At 43.5% G+C, this 21,170-nt stretch overlaps 1 protein-coding gene across 4 annotated transcripts in view; it reads right to left on the bottom strand.

The window, feature by feature from the left end:
* Positions 1–330: 330 nt before the first annotated feature.
* Positions 331–21,170, bottom strand: part of LOC137436854 (fasciculation and elongation protein zeta-2) — a 32,068-nt gene continuing 11,228 nt past the window's right edge. For all 4 annotated transcript variants that reach the window (XM_068131026.2, XM_068131024.2, XM_068131023.2 and 1 more), the window contains 5 exons: positions 17,435–17,597; positions 7,982–8,268; positions 5,476–5,551; positions 5,331–5,396; positions 331–629 (listed from right to left, as the gene is read on the bottom strand). In XM_068131026.2, the coding sequence (XP_067987127.1) occupies positions 613–629; positions 5,331–5,396; positions 5,476–5,551; positions 7,982–8,268; positions 17,435–17,597 (609 nt within the window). In that variant the 3' untranslated portion in view covers positions 331–612. The remainder of the gene's footprint in view (positions 630–5,330; positions 5,397–5,475; positions 5,552–7,981; positions 8,269–17,434; positions 17,598–21,170) is intronic.

Below are 21,170 nucleotides of genomic sequence, written 5' to 3'. Positions count from 1 at the left end.
CCCCTACCCTCTCCCATGACCCCTACCCTCTCCCATGACCCCTACCCTCTCCCATGCCCCCTACCCTCTCCCATGACCCCTACCCTCTCCCATGACCCCTATCCTCTCCCACTATCCTCTCCCATGACCCCTACCCTCACCCACTATCCCCTACCCTCTCCCATGACCCCTACCCTCTCCCATGACCCCTACCCTCTCCCATGACCCCTACCCTCTCCCACTATCCCCTACCCTCTCCCACTATCCCCTACCCTCTCCCATGACCCCTACCCTCTCCCATGACCCCTACCCTCACCCACTATCCCCTACCCTCTCCCATGACCCCTACCCTCTCCCATGACCCCTACCCTCTCCCACTATCCACTACCCTCACCCCCACAGCAGCATGGGCGCATTTAGAATGAAATGTTGAACAGCATAATAATATTAATAAGAGAAATATTCATCGCCATATACCATGCAATCAGATTAAAATACAAGCTATAATGTACATCATGGTATCCTTCATTAGTTGTAAATTTTTGGCTTGGGGAGTGGGGTGGAAGGGTAGGTGGGAGTCTTTACCAAAGAGTTGAGTGCAGGACAAAAGGTGGCTTTGCCAGAGGCAGCTGGTTATGTAGGACACAGCACTAGAGGGGCAAGGGGGAATTGTGGGTGCAGGAAGAAAGAAAGAGAAGAAACAATGACGTCAATGATCAGAAATTATATTTAAACTAGAACGGCACTCTGACATCCTGACGTCGACAGATATGCCTCTGCCCACATTATTACATCATTATACGACATACATACAGCAAGTTTGATTGTAGCAAGTACGTGTAGCAAGTTTGATTTAAATCCCTTCAGCTGTTCTCATATATCACATTTTTACCTCCTGACATGACCTCTAATCTTTGACCTTGGATGCCCAAATCGAATCAGTTAATCTATGCAACATAATATACAGTAATACCAAGTTTGGACAAAATCCCATCACTGGTTGACAAGTTAGCACTGTAACAGAATTTTTGCTTAAAGGGACGCCTGACCTACCCTCTCCTCTGACCAAGACCTCTGACCTCTGAACGGGACCTCTGACCAAAAGGTTTTGTAACCTCTTGACCCCATAATCTAATCTGTTTATCTTTACATCATTATACATACTTGTACGAAGTTTGACTACGATGCCTTCAGCCATTCTCAAAGTTATCGCGATAACGAAAACCTATCACGGATGGATGAACGGACAGACAACCCGAAAAAGTTATGCCTCTGGCGGTTGCAGGGGCATAAAAAATAAAAAGGGGAACAAATGGTGGGAAAGAGGGAGAAGGCACATCGTATAGGGTTGTGAGCAATATTCCCTACTCGTGGGAATGTGCCAAAAAATCCCATCCCTGCCTTATTAACCCTTTGTAACCCAACCCTCTTAAACAGCTCATAGATGAACAAAGGGAATCTTTTACAGATTGGGGGGTGTGGGGGGGGGGGCGAGGAGGAAATAGCAGACACTTCACAGATAGATCCCTGGTGTTGGGCTAGCGGCTAGGGTGCCGGCTTAGGATCCTAGGATCCTGGGTTCGAATCTCGGTCGATCGCTGAATTAACGCCAGGGGGGTTGACTCAGCCTGTCATCCTTCCGAGGTCGGCTAATTGAGTACCAGTTCACTGGTAATTCCCTGTTTGTCGTTAAAGGCGGCAAAAAGGGTTGGCGTCAGGAAGGGCATCCGGCCGTAAAACATTGCTTCAAAAAGGGGACCAAAAAACAACAACAACCACGGTTCCCGAAAAAGGCCAACCCCCGCTTTGCGGGGAAAAATGGCCTCTAAACGGTGGTTTCACAGCACCTGTTAGGCATTATGGAAACCAAAAAAAAGAAAAATGCACTGAATAGCAGGAAAACATTCAACTATCCATGGTTTAAAAAAATTGAGCAACAAAATCAAATGTGACAGAGCATTGTAGCGAAAATGGTGAGGGGAGGGAATGCTATACAAACCTGAGATGCACCTCCCTCTAATCACATGACAGCTTGTGCGAAATAAACAAAGTGAAGGTTAAGAGTTATGACATATAAGGTATACCTCTTTAAAAATAAACAATCAGCCAACAAATCTGCACGGTCATGTCAATGTCTCACAAACTTGACCATGGAATGGATATAAACTCTTTCTGTAACCAAAATAAACGTTTCTACTTCGTAACAGAACACCCTGCAGATGTGAACAGGACGAATACATGGCAGAAGAAAACTTGAACCAAAACCCTCGAGCTTAACAGGAGATAAGAGTTACGTGACTCGTGACATTGACAAGATGGAATCAAAAAGAGTAGGAACAAAAATAAATAAATAATAAAAACAGTGGAGATTCAGCACTTGTCAAACGAGGCTGTGCTGCAGATTCCATCCGAATGCAAACCATGTGACAGCTTCAGCACCAAGGCCGTAATCACCCCTGATCTGGTGGCCCCAGGCCATACGCACCACTATCGGGCCTGCTCAATGCAGCAGGGAATGTATACGTCAGGAAAAAGGACAGGGAGAAATGGCTCCATTCCACAAATAGGCCATTGACAATCCAAAACAAACATCAAACTACTGGCGTGCGAGGCGCCGGCTGGTCCAACTTGAATCTGTTGTGCCAAATTAGCAAATATTCAAAGCATTTTCCAACTGGATGGGTCGAGTCTGTTCACCTTGGTGCTGGTTCCAAGTGGCCAGGTGGACAGAAGTCAATGGCGGCTGACATCAGTGGAGGAATTGCAGGACTATGCTAGTGATGAAAAGTAACCCTTGAGCTGGGCCGTGTAAGAGGGTATCATGCGCCATCTGGTAGTAACCAAGCAGGGGTTCCTGTGTTACGTACGGCTTTGCTTCTGGCTACATTGTGGAGGAGAGACCATTTTCTTACTCTTTTTGGTCGGCATCGGCTTTCTCCACCACAACGGTTGAGTCCATGATGAGGGCGCATGCAAGCTCAAGCCACAAGGTGTTGGCTTAGCGGTTAGAGTGCTGCCTTGGGATCCTAGGATCGAATCCCGGGCAATCGTTGAATTAACGCCAGGGGGTTGACTCAGCCTGTCATGCTTCCGAGGTCGGCAAATTGAGTACCAGCTTGCTGGGATGAATGTGCCGGTGTGTGCCTCGGTTTAGAAAAGGTACACCGTATCCCTGTGTGTCGTAAGAATCGACTAAAACGGTTGGTGTCAGGAAACGCATCCGGCAATAAATAACATTGCCTCAAAAAGGGGACCATGATGATTTTCATGGGGCCCATAAGGCTAACTCCAGCTGGACTAACACGTCCACAAATGAAGCAAAATTGGCCTTAAAAAGGGATTGATTAATTTTTTCGAACATTAATTTTGATGTTTCAGGGACGATTTTTGCCACAGTACAATACATGTTGTTAAACAACATCAGGTCCTCATGGTTGCCATCATGCCTGTTATTCAAAGTTAATGACAAAAGCTAATATACATCGTGCTTGGAAAGGCAAAGCAAGAGTTGAGTACTTTTCCTCAAGACTGCAATGGGGTGAGGTCAAATTCATATTTTTGGGTCAAATTTTTGATCCCAAATTTAAGCACTGTTGTCTCTTAGACCAAAACAAATTTCAGAGTTCATCTTCAGAAGAGATCAGCAGACATGAGACAGAATAATTGCTCAAAGTGGAAAAGCTAAATGCTGTTGCATGCCTAATACACTAGGCCCAACCTAGTTGGGTCAGCACCTGATGACCTCTACATTAAAGCCTAAATTGTCAATGCGGTTGAAGCCAGTTATACTTTTACGAGAAGGGTACCTGCATCTTTACTTGTATGAAAATTAACTGCAATGGTGGGAAAAGATGATAGATGCCACAAAATCTGATAGCAACACCCACTTAAAGGCCGGAACTGGATCCGGACCAGAACAAAAATCGAATCGGCTTGTTCTTGTCACCTACCCCCAACTCATCCACAAAATTTTGTCAATGTCCTTCCACAACATTTTGCAAGATCATGCTATATCGTATACCGCCCTTGGCTCCATCCCACAATGGTAAAGAATCACGTAAAAAAATTTTTTTCTCAGATCCTCATCTGGATATTCACCAAAATCGATCTGGATATCCAAAATCGAAATCCAACCTGTTCCCCAAGTTTCGCCCAAATCCATCCACAACTTTTTGAGATATCATGCTATATATAGTTTTTGGCCCCATCGCTCAATGGTGAAGAATCACAAAGAATATAGTATCCGGATCTGGATTCCGATCTTCACCAACATCTAATCAATTTGTCCTTGTCACACACCCAATCCAACCATAAGGGAAAGGATGGTGGCCCGTGAATCAGGAGGTTTCAATCCCACAGGGGGGGGGGGGGGGGGGGACGACAAAGCGATAGACATCTGCTTATGGGATTCACTTGTGGACTCCTGTTATAGTTATGTCATGTAGCGCATCTATCTATAATTCCAGTAATCTCTGTGTGTCTGTCTGTGTGTTTGTATGCGCCAACGATTTCTCGACAACTACCGGTCCGATATACTTGAAACTTGCCAGGTATATTGCTGGGGACCCGAGGATGTGCCTTTTCAAGGTTTGAAATTAATCGGACAATTACTTACCGAGATATGTCCAAAAAACGCTTCAACCAATCACAGAGCAGCGAACGATCGCGTTTGCCGAACGTGGCGGGCACACTCTGCCTCGGATGGCACATTTGAGAGCGTATTCATTTATTTCACGTTTGCAAACTATGTTGGCGTTAAACTATGTTTTACAACTGATAAAAACGAATTTGCGATTCATTCGCTTTCCTGCGCGTTTGTGTACGCGATGGCGATTTCTTTACCAAACTCCGGAAGCCGTTCGCTTTGGACCGAACCATTGCATGTAAATAGAGGGGGGGGATTGTCACCACTCGCAAGCCGTTCGCTTTGGACCAAACCATTTCATGTAAATAGAGGGGGGGGATATAATTTTAGATATAGATATAGTACGGGCAATGCCCTAGTTTATAAAATGCAGACATATTATCCCATACACCTACAACATCATATATATATAACACTCCGCAATATCGGAGAGCCTTCCCCATTTGTTTTATGATGCAAAAGGATGACGTATTTGATATAAAGGGGGTCTCTAGTATTGGGAAATGCAGCTGTCGATTCAAACGCGAAATGTATACCCAGCATGGGCTTATGCAAAAACCAAATCATCCCACTGACAAAAACGGTAAACATCTTCGAAGTGGAAGATTAAAAGTGCATCGAAGTGTTGAAAGATGAAGTCATAAAAAAAACAAATAAAAAAACTTTCTTCATCCCATTATATACAAGGCCTGAAAGTTACTGGTACCTTTAAGAATGTAATCTGTCAGAAGGCCTGGGACTTTCTCGCTGTCATCCTTCATGGCTTTCAAAACTGCCAAACAAAGTGAATGTCAAAAATGGGGAACAAACGTTTCAAACTCGTGCAGCAATCACAGAAATTTCCCTCTTACTTTTGATTAAAACTTGAAGTTGCTCCACAGATGGAGGTTCATCTTTCTCCTCGTAAGGTATGATAGTTGTCAGGTACTGTGAGAAATGCAATGCAGCATTAAAACATTGCAAGAACCAAAACCTGTATTAATATGTATCCTTTGAAAACCGTTAAACACAAAAATCACCAACCATCTCAAACGGCTATCGTATTTAAGGAAGCATATAAAACGGCCATAAGAGACAAAAGTATGAAGTTCTCCACCTGAATCAGAACGAGCCACATTTTTCTGGAGGTGTTGAGAACAACAAGACCGAGCAGAACAACAAGAACTAGAAAGGTACTCAGTAGAGCATATACCTCCGCCAGGCTGAACAGTTTATATTTTGTGTTCCACCGATAGGCTGGGTCTCCACCTGGACCTTAACCAACATGTAATCGGCTTGTTCTCGTCACATACCCAACCCATCCACTGAGTTTCATCCAAATCAGTCCACAACCTTTGAGGAATCATGGTATATATTGTTTTTGGCATTATCTCTCAACGGTGGAGAATCACTTTAAAAATACTCGTAGCCGTTTCTGGATCCTCATCAAAATCTAATAAATTTGTCCTCGTCACACACCAATCATGTCAACCAAGTTTCATCCGAATCCGTCCACAAGTTATCCTGTTCACAGAAAAATAGACTGCGGATCAAAATACAGGGTGGCTTTTGTTGTTTTGTATCCCAGCCCAAAAATACTCGTAGCTGTTTCCGGATCTTCATCAAAATCTAATAAATTTGTCCTCGTCACACACCAATCCTGTCCACCAAGTTTCATCTGAATCCGTCTACAACTTTTGAGATATCCTGCTCACAGAAAAATAGACTGCGGATGAAAATACAGGGTGGCTTTTTTTAAATTTGAGAACTCTAAATAATTCCCATACACTAAAAACTATATCTCTTCGGAGCATAATATTTTGCGTAAATGTAGCCTAACGTTACAAAAACACGTATCATGATCCTGAGAGTTATCAGATGATTTATCACGTGACTGGGCAGTGCCGTTTAACGGTTTTCACTCGGCCATGCCATGGCGCTCACTGTGGAAGAACGCATGTTTCTCGTCAAACATTACATCAAGCATGCATCTTTTGGGAATGTCAAATTGCATTTAAAAACATTTTGGGGGGGATATTTGGAGGATATAGTGTAAGCTACAAATCCACGCCCTCTTGGTGAATTAAAAGCAATAATCATTGATAAAATCAGCAATATTCCCAGGAAATACTACATTTTCGGACCACATTATGCGAAGAATGAATTTCGGCATGAAACATGTCAGTGGACATTTTCAGCACTTCAGTTAAGGTAATCAATTGTGTGGATCATGTCACGTCTTTCTGTACCATTGGGCTATATTTACGCATATTAGGTTTTTAACTGATATAGTTTTTAGTGCATGGGAATTATTTAGGGTTCTCAAATATAAAAATATAATTTTTTTTTAAAAACCACCCTGTATAACCTCCGTACACATTTGGTGGCAGAGGTAACAAGGACAACTAGAACAGTAGAGAGCATACCTCCACCAGGTCAACAGTTTATGTTTTGTATCCCAGAGTAGACCAGAAATTCACAATACAGAATCACATTTTAATCAAAATCATCCATCCACAACTTTTTTAGTTATCCTGCTATGTATAATGTTGGCCATATCTCCCAATGGTGAAGAATCACTTAAAAATTATACTAGCTGCATCCGGATCTGGATCACCAAAATGGAAATCGATTCTTCCTTGTCACACACACAACCTGTCCACCAAGTTTCCTCCAAATCCATCCACAACTTTTTGAGATATCCTGTTATGTATCGTTTTTGGACCTATCTCCCAATGGTGAAGAATCACTTTTCAAAAGGGCAACTTCACCTTTTCAAAAGGTGAAGAATCAAAAGGAATCACTTAAAAATTATACTGGCTGCATCCGGATCTGGATCACCAAAATGGAAATCGATTCTTCCTCGTCACACACACAACCTGTCTACCAAGTTTCGTCCAAATCTGTCCATAACTTTTTGAGATATCCCACTATATGTTGGTTTTAGCCCTATCTCTCAATGGTGAAGAATCACTTTAAAAATTAAATAATTATCATATCCGAATCCATATTCAGATCTTCACCAAAATGGAATCGAATAGTCCTTGTCAGACACCAAACCTGTCCACCAAGTTTCCTCCAAATCCATCCACAACTTTTTGAGATATCCTGTTATGTATCGTTTTTGGACCTATCTCCCAATGGTGAAGAATCACTTTTAAAATTCTCGTAGCCGGATCCGAATCCGGATCTTCACCAAAATCTAATCATTTCGTCCTTGTCACACACACTACCTCTCTGCCAAAATGTCGTCCGAATCCGTCCAAAACTTTTTGAGATATCCTGTTTGCAAACAGACAGGGATGAAAACATAACCTCCATCCACCTTTGGTGGCAGAGGTAATAAGAACAAGATGAGAATAACAAGCTTGGCCTCACTGTTCCAGGAGCGATGGTTCTTCCCACAGTGATGGCTCCACGTTCACGCCAATGGTTCGGTGAGGTGCCAGTGCTACGCCGCTTGCGTTTTGCAAGCTCGCGGAACTCTTTTTGCTTGTTCTGCACTTCAATGAGACTCGCTATGAAGGTGTTTTTCACTTCCTTCTCAAACTCCAATTCATCACGCAGTGCAAGTTCCTGTATGAGCTCCTCAGAGAATGAGCGAATGGTAGACTCAAGCGCCTCAAGGTGCTCCATTAGCTGGGCTACAGACAGGCCCCGGAGACCTGTGTGGGTTGTAAAGACAAACCATATATGTGTTCTCTCCAGATTCAACAAAAGGCAAGGTGCAAACAATGAAGAAAGGCAACCCAAGTTGTAAAAATGAATGTTAATCGAAAGCCAATATTTCAATAACATGACAAAAGATCAATGAGAATAATCTACGAAACTTTAAAAAGCAATTTTAAATATTTATCTGAATAAAATTATATATTTGAACAAGAGAAAGTCCCCACCCCCTTCTTTGTGTGCAAACGCTCTTCCATACAGTACGCACACCGAGTGACTCGACACCCTGAGCAGTAAACAATCATGCTTGAAAAGGCACCTAGGTTCCCTGTGCAGCGCCCGGTGTGCCTGAAAGACGTGGCCTTCATGATCCTTGCATTTGGCGTTTTGAAAAGGCATTCCGGGTGATGAAGGTGTAGAGGTACAAGAAGGCAAGACAGCAGATCCGGAAGATTATTGATAAATAATTGTTACCAATGTGGGATTCGGTTGCCCGTATGAGTTCGGATGAAGGTTAAGGTTGATTATGAAAGACGGAACAGTCGAATGAACCAAATAGGAATGGAAAGAAAGAGATAGTTGGAAATGGGGAGACACCACACTGGGAATTCATAGACTAATTAACCACAATGCATATTCCCATTTCCGAACGAACTGTTAGTCAATGGGCAAAGGTCTAACTGACTTTACATAGATGAATAAATAACTATCTTGGGATTCCTATAGTGTAGACTGTAGATGGATGCGCGCCCCCCCCCCCTTCCCTCCATCTCCCCTCCCACCTCGGGGGGTGGTGGGGGGGGGGGGAGGGACGGGACTGCATTTTCCAAAACCACACCAATATACCAAAAATATTTCATCACATTTTTCTTTTTCAAGATTTGTTAGACCACCTGAGTCAATCATCAACCCTTACAGGTATTATCAGTTCCCTCCTCTATCCATCCCCCATGAGCTGAATCCCACTAGGGCTGGTCATGACTGTCAGTGCAGTACATGGCAGCAAGTTCCAATGGAGATGCTTGGACGAGAGTAAATATATATTTCAAAACACTTGGTTAAACAACAACAGCATTCAATATGTGTACGTACGATGTACAACACTGTACTAGCACTTGCTTGCACCCTATATCCATTCGAATGGTTATTCAAATGGTTGTTTTAAAAGGTTTTTCTCTTATTTTTTTTTGTTAGGTCAACAAAGTCGAAGCTTGTGAAAGAGCTGGAACACAGAACAGAAGCTACAGAACAACTAGAGGTTCCAGGGAACCTGAACTCAACTGGTCTATATCAATATGGTTAGAATATGCATAATATAACCACAAACTATATATTTTCAAATATCTTTAAGTGGCAAAAGGCACAAGTTTCATCAAATTTGATCAGTATTTGTGACTTTTAGAGCTTGGACGTCGTCCAAACTGATATTTATGGGTCAAGTCATGTCATAGGTCACGACGAGGTCATTTTTCAGACATCGTCAAAACCCGTAAAATATGTGTTCAGGTTTGTTACATACTGTCTGCACACCAAGTTTCAGCCTTCTAGCTACATTAGGAAGTACCAGATTGACAAAAATTTATTTTTCAATATAGCCGCCCTGCCACGCCCATTTTTGGGCGTGCAACGCCCAAATGCAATCCCAAACTAGTTTATGTCTTAAAGATGCTGCATAACAAGTTTCAAATCAATATTTGTGACTTTTAGAGTGTAGACGTCGAATAGTTTACAGACGACAGTCAGACAGACGGACAGACAGACGACAGATGGACGACGGACACTTGCTGTCGACAAAAACTCAGCTGGACATAGTCCAGTTGAGTTAAAAAGGAAAAGTAGAAAGAGGGTGGGGGACACCAATAGTAGGGTTGTGGGACAAAATAGAGAAACACTTCGACAAATAATGGCTGTGGGGAGGAATGGAGGGTAGGGGAGGACGCGAGGGGTGAACAAGATGGATACAGAAGCAAACTCTTAGAAAGGACAAACTGGTGATTTGGAAAGAGGTGGACTTGGGAGAAGGGTGGGGTTAACGTGGGGAGAAAAGATCATGGTTTTGGATGCCAGATGATCTGAGGGTGAACAACTGCTTTGAAGACAATTGTGTTTTTGTCGAGACTGTATCTATCTTTCGGTGTGTGTACCTATAGCGTATCTTTAGGAAAATTTTTGGTGCTAATTTTTCGTACATGTATACACAATCGTCGGTTAATGCATATCGAGTATTCTGAGGCCTAGTACTCGTAGGCTTAGGCTACCGTACCGTCTCCGACCTTGTGGTTTTGTTTTTCTCTCAGCGGTTCGTTGAATGCGCTGCAATTATTTTCGTTCTCTGTTTCGTCCCAGTCTTTCACCCCATACCTCCTTGTTTAATATCTCTACTCAAAAAAAAAAAACCCCAAAAAATATTTCCTTCTCAGGTCTTATTCGTTTATTTGTTGTTCTTACTTGTTCGTTCGTTCTTCGTTCACGTTGTTCGCGATCACGTGGTTAGAAATGTATAATCTCTCCCCTGAACAACTATTTTCTCTCATATATTATAACACCTTTTTCTTCTTCTCCTACAAAAGGCTGCTTTCGTCTTGCTCACCAAATCTATTCATTCCAAAAAAAAATAATAATACCATCTCTTACAGTTCCTCTTTTCAACATTCCCTAAACTCTCCAGAACTCCACCCCTCCTTCAGCGTCCTCAAACGTATTTTTGACTCGAAGGTCTCAAACTCATTTTGCAAAAAATGTTCGTTTCCCATGAATCGTACACTTTTCAAAATCCAATCTCACCCCTCCCCTCCAAATCTTCCCCATCCCCCCTTCCCTCCAAAACTTCCCCATCCCCCCTCCCCTCCAAAACTTCCCCATCACCCCTCCCCTCCAAATCCTCCCCATCACCCATCCCTTTCAAATCTCCCCCCTTGCCCCTTCCCTCACCTCCCTCCTAAACTCCCCCACACCCCTCCGCTCCGAGACTCCCTCGCTCCTCCCCTCCTAGACACCCCTCTCACCCCTCCTCCTCAAAGCATCCTCCCTGCTTCTTCCCCCTTCCAACTTTCACCTTCATCTCCCCCAACCTTCTGCCTCGCTCTTCTCCCTCCTCAAATAACACCTCACTGTGCCTCACCCAATCTCCATCAAACCTTTTGTCCGCCCCATTCTTCCCTTTCTCCAAGCTATTCTGAAATCTCTGAAATCTCTGACACACCTTCAACAGCTCTCCCTACCTCTTCCTCCTCTTCCACATCTTACCCTACCCCTCCCCCCCCCCCCCCCTGTTCTGTACTCGATGCTCCCCCTTCCTCTTCATTAACGGCATAGACCTCAAACATCCGGGGCCTTCGCTCAAACTTGACTGATCTCTCCATACAGGTTGCTTCTGACAAACCAGATGTGATCTGCTTAACAGAAACTTTCCTCCTTCATGATGTCTCTGACGCCTTGGTATCTCTCCCAGGTTACTCCCTCCTCCGGTATGATAGACCTGAGCCTCGTCCTGGAAGTGGGGTTGCTATCTTTATAAAAAACTCTCTTCCTCACTCGCCCTCCACTGCCCTCTCTCCACCTCACCCCCAGGAATACCTTTGGCTACGGCTTCCCCTTCGCTCCCACCTTTTGTTCATATGTGTGTTGTACCGTCCACCAAACAGTGATGACTCCATCTACATCTCGCTGTCTGATAATATGGACCAACTTCTATCAACCCATCCCAACTCACTCTTCCTCATATGTGGTGATTTCAATTGTCACCATGCCAGTTGGCTGGGTGTGGGTACCTCTCTCACCAGCCATGGCTCTTCAGCAAAGGACTTCTGCGACTCACTGGGACTGACACAATCTGTCAATTTCCCGACCCGGATCTCAGTCAACGGAGCATCTTCTCTTCTGGACTTGGTTATGACTAACTTCCCTGAAAATGTCTGCTGCTCTTCTTCTGCTCCAATCGGCTCATCTGATCATGTGCTTGTCAAAGTGGACATCTCTCTAACCATTCTCAGAGAGCCTCCTCAGCATCGACGAGTCTGGCATTTCACTCAGGCCAACTGGCACGGTCTTCAAGCAGCCATCAATCATCTGGACTGGTCTCCCATCTCTACCGCCTCTGACATCAACTCATCCTGGGAATTCTTTCAAAGTAAATTGCTCTCTCTCATGCACAGATTTATCCCATCTCGTCTTCAGTTGTCATACCCTTCCTCCCGTCCATGGTACACGGAATCTTGTGGTGAGGCTGTTGCCCTGAAACAACTTGCTTTCGTCTCCTGGAAAGCAAATCCAACGGAAGGAAATCTCATTTCCTTTCACAAAGCCCGAAACAAGTGTGTGTCCACCCTCAGGAGAGCCATGAAACAATATCTCACCGTTCTCAAGACCGAACTCTCTTATCTGTCTCCCTCTTCCAAATCCTGGTGGCGTCTGGTCAAATCTGTTTCTGGTGTTTGTTCCCCCTCCATCCCCTCCCTCACCTCAAACGGCTTAACGGCTGACTCCGCACGTGAAAAAGCTGAATGCCTCAACTCTGTGTTTGCCTCTAAATCTTGTGTCCCAAACCCATCCCTCTCTGTACCCACTGTACCCAGTCGTACCCAGCTGCTCCTGGACTCTGTGTCCTTTCCTCCTGACAAGGTGGAAAAGTTTCTGTCAACCCTCGACTCTGATTCTGCAACTGGTCCTGACGGCATCAGCCCACGGGTCCTAAAATCATGTTCTTCTGCTCTTTCACTCCCTCTTTCTGTTCTCTTCACCCTCTCTTTTGCTCAAGGTCATCTGCCATCTGCTTGGAAATCAGCCAACATCACCGCTTTGCACAAAAAGTTGCAAAAACAGATCCTAGCAACTACAGACCAATCAGTATTCTCCCAATTATCAGCAAAGTCATGGAATCCATCATTGCTTCAGATATGAAATCTTTCCTCTTCTCCAATGGCTTGATCTCTGATCATCAATTTGGTTTCAGACCTGGTCACTCTACTCTGGACATGCTGCTTCTGCTTTCTCAACAATGGATGGAGGTCCTCAACGCCAAACAGGAAATTAGAGCTGTCTCCCTTGACATTTCACATGCCTTCGATACGGTCTGGCACCCTGCTCTGCTCACCAAACTCTCCTCCTTTGGTATCCATGGAAATCTCCACGCATGGCTGGCGGACTTCCTCTCTGGTCGTAGTCAACGTGTGGCCCTGAATGGGTTTCTCTCATCTCCTCTTCCTGTTCAGGCTGGAGTTCCCCAAGGTAGTGTTCTGGGCCCTGTGCTTTTTCTGGTCTTCGTCAATGATCTCTCTGACTCTCTTGAAAATCCTCTCTATCTACAGTTACCTGACTCCAGATTTGTGGAAGGAGACTCAGTTCACCAAGGCTCCTTATCAGGAATTCAGTGACCACTTGGCGAAGACCCATACCAAGGTGATCGTTCAGAAAGCCCAGGCAACTTAAATCCATGATCATTCAGCTTTGTCATCTCCTTGATTATGCAAATAAAAGGCCGATAAGCTGGAAGTGTTCTCTCACACTTACTCAAAACATTCCATCAAAAATCGATTTTATATCTGTGCCAGCTTTGTGGGAGATTGTAACAGATCTGATTTCACCCTATTTGAAAACCATGCTTTTGATGTGGAAGATGAGCAGCCATTCATTCTGGTATTTGGAAATGGAATGACTCTTGGTTAATTTTTCACCCAATGGTGAAGTTTAACATACTGGATAATTTTTTTTTTTTTTTTTTTTTTTCAAATGGGTGCTGAGGGGGTAGAATGTTTGGTAGGGTTTAAGTTTTTCTTTAACCCTTTTTGGGAGTTGGGGGAGGGGTGATGCTAATATAGGGTATTACATTTGCTGACCACACACTAATGGAAAGAGCATTTGCCGAGTGCAGGTGGGTGGTTCATCCTGGTCAAGGTCACACCAAAGATGCTAAACCTGGTCTGCTGCTTCCTTGCTTGACTCGGCATTTAAAAACCAAGTAGCATGGAAAACCACCGAGTATAACCCTTGCCAAGAATCTACTTGAGCAGTACCAATGTTCTCGAGTATGGTGCATCAAAAAAAAAATTTTTAATACCCAATATTACGTTTTTTTTTGTGATTAATGTCAGCTCTTACACGAGCCTCGATGTTGTATACAAAAAAATAAAAATAAAAATAAAAATTATCTTTGCTGACGACTCTACTCTCTGTCGCTCCATTCCTCATCCCTCAGATCGGCAGTCTGCAGCCTCCTCACTCTCTGCAGACCTGGACAAAATCACAGACTGGGCAAACAAATGGAACATGTCTTTCAATCCTGATAAATCTCACACTCTTACGATGTCTCTCCGAAAAGACCGACTGGACAACCCTCCCATCCACTTTCTGAATAATCCTCTCGAAGACGTTCTGTCACTGAAGCTTTTGGGTCTCACTATTTGCAATGATCTTTCCTGGGAAATCCACATTTCAAATCTGGCCTCCAAAGCCAGTCGCCGACTGGGCATCCTCCGTCGTGCGAAGTCCTTCCTTGGCACACCTGAGCTCCTCACCACATACAAGGCTTTCATCCGCAGCTCTATGGAATACTGCTCTCCCCTCTGGTCTGGTGCTCCTGCCTCACACCCAGCTCGTCTTCACGCTGTTGAAACCAAAGCGTTCAGAATCATTGGAATCTCCCGCGATGAAGCTAACTCCAGGGGCCTTTCACTCACTCACCGCAGGCAGGTTGGTGGTCTTTCCGTCTTCTACCGACTCCTCTCTGGCCTTGCCCCCCCAGCTCTCTCTGGGCTGTCCCCCAAATATTCCTACAGGTCGCACAAGATCTGCCTGCAACCCTCTTATGGTTAAACTGCCAAAATCAAGACTTTCTGCTCACCTTCACTCCTTCATTCCTCTTTTCTCCTGCCTCTGGAACAAACTCCCTCACTCTCTTCAATCCCACTCCACCCTCCAGGTCTTTAAAACAGCTGTTCACCACCATCTCTTATCCTCCCCCATCCAAAACCTTGATCTTTTCTACCCCCGCTAATTTCGGTCCCCTTGTGTTTTTTTCCTCTCCCCCCCCCCTCCCCCTTCCCACGCCTCCTCCCCCCAAGCCCTCTCCCTCCCACACTTCTCCCTGCTCTCAAATGTTGTGGTTGTGTGCTTCCCCTTCTCTCCCCATCTTGTCTTCCGCTCCCTCTTTTTGTATATTTTGTTTGTCTGGTTGATTTGTTTGTGAAATAAATGTTAGCTCTTCCACGAGCCTCGATTCAGTATACAAAAAAAAAAAAAAAAAAAAAAAAGACGGAGGGAAGAATGAGATTGAAGAGAATGGGGAAATTGGTTCTACAGGTGTGAAAAAACACAAAAAAACAAAAAACAAAGAGGAACAAATGAGTGGAGGTGAGGTGAGTGATGGCAAAGTGATGTGATGGTGAGTGATGCCAAAGTGACGGGCCCACAGACTCAGCTTCATTATACACGTTTAAAATTTCAACTTTTATCAGCGACACAGTCTGGCAGCCAGAATGGTGTAATTATTTGAAGAAAAAGAAACCTTACAATTTTATCTTCTCCAGAATTGATTAAAAGATTGATGTGAAACTTCACGGACATGATCAACGAGTGTTTCGGAATAAAATTAAAAAAACCACCTTTAGAGGCCATTTTTCCCCGCAAGCGGGGGTTGGCCTTTTTCGGGGACCGTGCCATATAGTTTGATAATTCAAACATCATCGGTCGCATTGTCTGGCAGCGATTTTTAATATTTACTTTGAATTTGAGTTGTTTTTAAAAAATTCCTTTGAATTGAATTTTTTAAATTCAATTCTGAATCCAGTTTTTTTTTAAAGAGGACATCATGTGTCACATGTCCGATCAAAGCGCGGTCGTATCACAGCGGGACTTCTTGTGGTACCCGGTCATCAACGGCAGCAGTTATAAAGTAGCCGTTATAGTTATAATTTTCATCTATACACTGAATTACGTGACAATTCACAAGTTTTAAAAATACGACAAGCATCTACAGATATAGCATGCAAAAGGCAAATACAGTCTGGCATATCGACCATTCATCATAAATAATATTGCAACACAGATTAGAATCTTCATCCATGACTGCCGAACCCCTCTGACTGTGTCCAGAAGCGTGCAGGCAAGTTGGCAAGAAATAGTTAAGAGTGCAGCAGCGTAAAGCTGTTTTACTGCTATATCACAGCATTCCATCAATACATCCAACAAGTACACAGCCAAGTGTCAAGGCAGCACTGTTCAGCCAGCTCGCTCTGTATCTCTCTCTAGACGCATGCACACAAAATCACCAGCACCACGCACTCTTCAAGGATATTAAATTGGTGGCAACAAAAGATGTGCTAATCCACCACCCAAGTAACCATTCATCACACCCAATGCCCACAGAAATGCCATCTGCTTCATTTAAAACATGTGGAAGGTGCCACATGTCAAGTGACATTGTTCCTAGGGTGAAACTAAGCTATCGTGTAGTGGCTGCTCAGAAAAACAAACAAAAAAAAAAAAACCTCGTTCCGAAGGACATTTGGGCAGTCGGACGCAGCCGCAGTGTCAACCACATTCATGTAAAACCAACCCGAGTAAGATACAAACAACACACGATGTGCATTTAAGCAATATAAAGCTGTCGCAACCGGAAAGCTGTGCATGTTGATCCAGAAGGGTTGTGAAACACACGGACCAAAAACGTTTCCCGGCCGACACAACAAAGTGGTGGGAATAATTGAGACTGTTAAAGTGGTAGTGGCCATCATTGTCTAACAATGCATCATACCAAGTAAGAGCCCAAGATACCATCATCTTCTTGCTATGTTGCATTCTTGTTAAACTTCTTAACCCTCAGGTGTCTTTCTCCCCCATCCCCTTGATCTCACTCTCACTTCTACTCTGCTGTTGGTGTGTCCTCCTTTCCATCATGTTCCCTTTCATTCTGCTCCAGCTCTTCTACGAGCCTTGATCATACCTAAAAAAAATTCCATCCATTTATAGGAAATGAAATTTATAAAAACGCACATCCTTGATGGCAGCACTCATGATTATCGTTTTACTATCGCAGGTACCAGTGAGGAAATTAAGGAACAAATCCAAAGCCTGTAAATTTTCCACACCAAGGAGCATATTGTGCAAGGACATGGCATCAATAAAAGCAAAACCTGTGCACACTCACACAGCGCACACACCACATACCGGCATCCATGCTGTAACCGTCTGAAGTTGATGTGTCCGGCGAAGTGATAGATATCCTGTCACCTTGGCCTGAACTTGTGGTTCCACTCAACCCAGACTCCCCTACACCATCCTCCTCAGCATCAGGTGACTCCTGCATCATTTCCTCGATCTCCTCGATAACCTGCCAGCCCATCAATAACACAATCCGAGACATTTGAAGACGTAAGGTTTCATTCATGGCCAATGTTGCAAGTAAAACAAATAATCCCACGTATCACCACCACTGAGGGACAAAAAGCACCAGAGGAGACGATACAGTGCATTCAGAAAGTATTCAGACCCCTTCACTTTTTTCACATTTTGTTATGTTGCAGCCTGATGCTGAAATCGTTTATATTCATTTTTCCCTCATCAATCTACACTCAATACCCCATAATGACAAAGAGAAAACAGGATTTTAGAAAGTTTTGCAAATTTATTAAATAGAAAAAAATGAAATATCACATTTACATAAGTATTCAGACCCTTTGCTATGACACTTAAAATTTAGCTCAGGTGCCTCCCATTTCTCTTGATCATCTTTGAGATGTTTCTACACCTTGAATGGAGTCCACCTGTGGTAAATACAATTGATTGGACATGATTTGGAAAAGCACACACCTGTCTATATAAGGTCTCACAGCTGACCATGCATATCAGAGCAAAAACCAAGCCATGAGGTCGAAGGAACTGCCTGCAGAGCTCAGAGACAGGAGTGTCGAGGCACAGATTTGGGGAAGCCTACAAAAAAAAATTCTGCTGCATTGAAGGTTCCCAAGAGCACAGTGGCCTCCATAATTCTTAAATGGAAGAAGTTTGGAACAACCAGGACTCTTCCTAGAACTGGCCGCCTGGCCAAACTGAGCAATCGGGGGAGAAGGGCCTTGATAATAGAGGTGACCAAGAACCCGATGGTTACTGGCTGAGCTCCAGAGATCATGTGTGGAGATGGGAGAAACTTCCAGAAGGGCAATCATCACTGCAACACTCCACCGATCTGGGCTTTATGGCAGAGTGGCTAGACGGAAGCCTCTCCTCAGTGAAAGACACATGAAAGCCCACAGAATCTTGTTTCTCACAGTCTGAGAGTCCTTTAGGTGCTTTTTTGCAAACTCCAAGTGGGCTTTCATGTGTTTTACCCATCTTTGGGTCTCTTGTGAATGATAAAAATGAAACCATTTCCAATACTTACGCAACTTTAACAATATATAGATACAAGAGCAGTCGTTGATAATCTACGTAAATCAAAGGAAAATACGCCATTTGTGTTTGTTTGATGAATTTTTGACGCCAATACATTCTGTCGTTACTTATCAAATCTCAACCAAACTTGACAAGATGACGAAGGGTTACACAATGAAGGTTGTAGTGCATTCATTTTTCCCCCACCCCAAGGGGTTTTCTCCCCCCGAGCGAGTTTGCCCATCATTGCCGTCAAAGGGGTTGCACATTGAGGTGTGTATAAATGTTAAATTAGCTTTATCGTGGCATATTTCCAAAGATGCTTTTAATAACAAAATTCATGATATTCGCATATTGTTAATGTTATTACAAACAATATTAATACTAATAATGTCCCAGTTCCCCAAGGCGTTTTTCCTGCAGTGATAACGTGTATAAATAGCTTATAGTAATAATGGCGTTTCTGTGGGAGCAACGGCTTTTACAGGAAGTAAAAAATATTATACACCACAAACACGTATGCTTAGCTTTTTAAACAGTCGCGAATGCTCTTTATAACACTAAATGAAGAAATTTGGAAGAATCCCAACATCCGTGAAGTAAGGTTTACTTACAGAAATGAGCGAAGATCTACTGTATTCTATATAACCCACAAAGGTTGGGTTAATAACATGGCCCTTTCTGTCGCTACCGTGGCATTTTTCATAGCGAACTTTTGAAACTCGCTCCTGCTGTTTCATACGAAACTGAAAGGGAGAAGCTCAGGTTGTGCTCCTTTACCAAGCAGCTAGTTAGCGCTTGCCAAGCCAGCCGTTCCTTAATGGTTTTGAATGGAGTGCTTGCTCAAATGTTTAAACCACTTGGCGATCTCTTCACAAAAAACTTGGTAAATGAACACACACCCAATGTTATTGAGATCCGACCTTCGATCGACTGTAATCTATATACCCCAAAGAGGAATGACCCTTCCTGCCCCTCCCGGACAGAGTCTGCGGGTGTACTAGTAAGAATAAATACACGAGTCTCTATGAAAAAAAAAATGGAAAAGATCTAGACTCAGAAGTCAGGCAATGCAATTTGCAAATCCCCGAACTGTCACAAAAGCAAAATTTAAGCGCACAGGAATCGTCAAAAAGATTTACAAGGGACGATGATGCTGTAGCTGAAGTCAGTGAAAAATCATGGGCAACCATGGGCATGGGGGTCACCCGCAATGTCACCTAGAAACATGGTGAACAACGCTCTTCAACAGAAGTTTGTGACGCGATTTTAATATTCATGGTCGATGCGTTAACCTCAAGCAACACTGAGGCCTCCCCTCACTTCCATTCAAATTAAATCTCAGCAAACTGCTGCCAACCTCCACCACCTCACTATCACTGGCAAATCAGATTGCAGTTGAAATCAGAGGAAACATCACCCTCTTTCATCAATGATAGAGATGTCACGTTGTCTGGCAAATATTTGCGTGTCAGCTTAATATAGGGCATTACATCAGTAAATTGTTGTGACATTGCTTATTAAACATCTACAATTTGGTCTATCATAGTCCATGACATTGAATAAACTTCCTGAAAGTCTGTGGCCTTTTAATCCTGGGGACAATGACCGTGTGGCCTGAGATCGGCATTTGTCATCAATGTACGTAGCGTCACCCATTTCCGCATTCGTGGTCTATCGGCATTACAACATTAAACATTATAAAAGTTTGCACCTTTTTGCTTGCAACTTGAGAGGAAACTCTTAGGTGGTGTATAAGCCAGTCAACACATCATTTATAATTCCTTCCACCTTTATTCACTGCCTCGTGTTAAAAATATTAAAACTAAAAACTAGACTGGCACATAGTAGAGCACATACCTCTGCCAGGCTGAACCGTTTACATTTTGTTACCCACTGATAAGCCACACCTGCATCCGGGCCTTCACCAAAATCGAATTGGCTTGTTCGTGTCATCTACCCAACTTATCCAGCAAGTTTTGTCATAATTCGTCCACAACTTTACAAAATATCATAGAATCGTTTTTGGCCCCATCTCTCAATGGTGAAGAATCACTTGAATTTTTTTAAAATGCTTGTATCCGGATCCAGATACGGATCTTCAGGAAAATTGAATCAATTGGTCCTTGTCACACACCCAACCTGTCCACCAAGTTTCGTCCAAATCCCGCCAAAACCTCTTGAGATGTCCTGCACATAGACAGGACAGGAGTGAAAATATAACCTCCCTCAACCTTCGGTTGCGGAAGTAATAACATAAGGTAAAACAAAGAATAAATTGACCTTGGATGGGGAATAGCATGATTTTGCCAAGCAGGAAAAGACAAACAAACTTCTAGGAAATTTTGTGCAGCAAAACAAAAATTGCTTTCATCAACACAAGCCAATAAATATTTATTACAATAACACAAGGCATGCACATTATGGAAAACAAAACACAATGACCATTTATTACCTCCACCACCAAAGGTGGATGGAGGTTATGTTTTCACCCGTCTGTCTGTCTGTCCGTTTGTGAACAAGATATCTCAAA

Source organism: Myxine glutinosa, chromosome 11 (assembly GCF_964187855.1).
Source record: "Myxine glutinosa chromosome 11, kmMyxGlut1.1, whole genome shotgun sequence".
Lineage (NCBI taxonomy): Eukaryota > Metazoa > Chordata > Myxini > Myxiniformes > Myxinidae > Myxine > Myxine glutinosa.
This window is presented reverse-complemented; position numbering and strand designations above follow the sequence as displayed.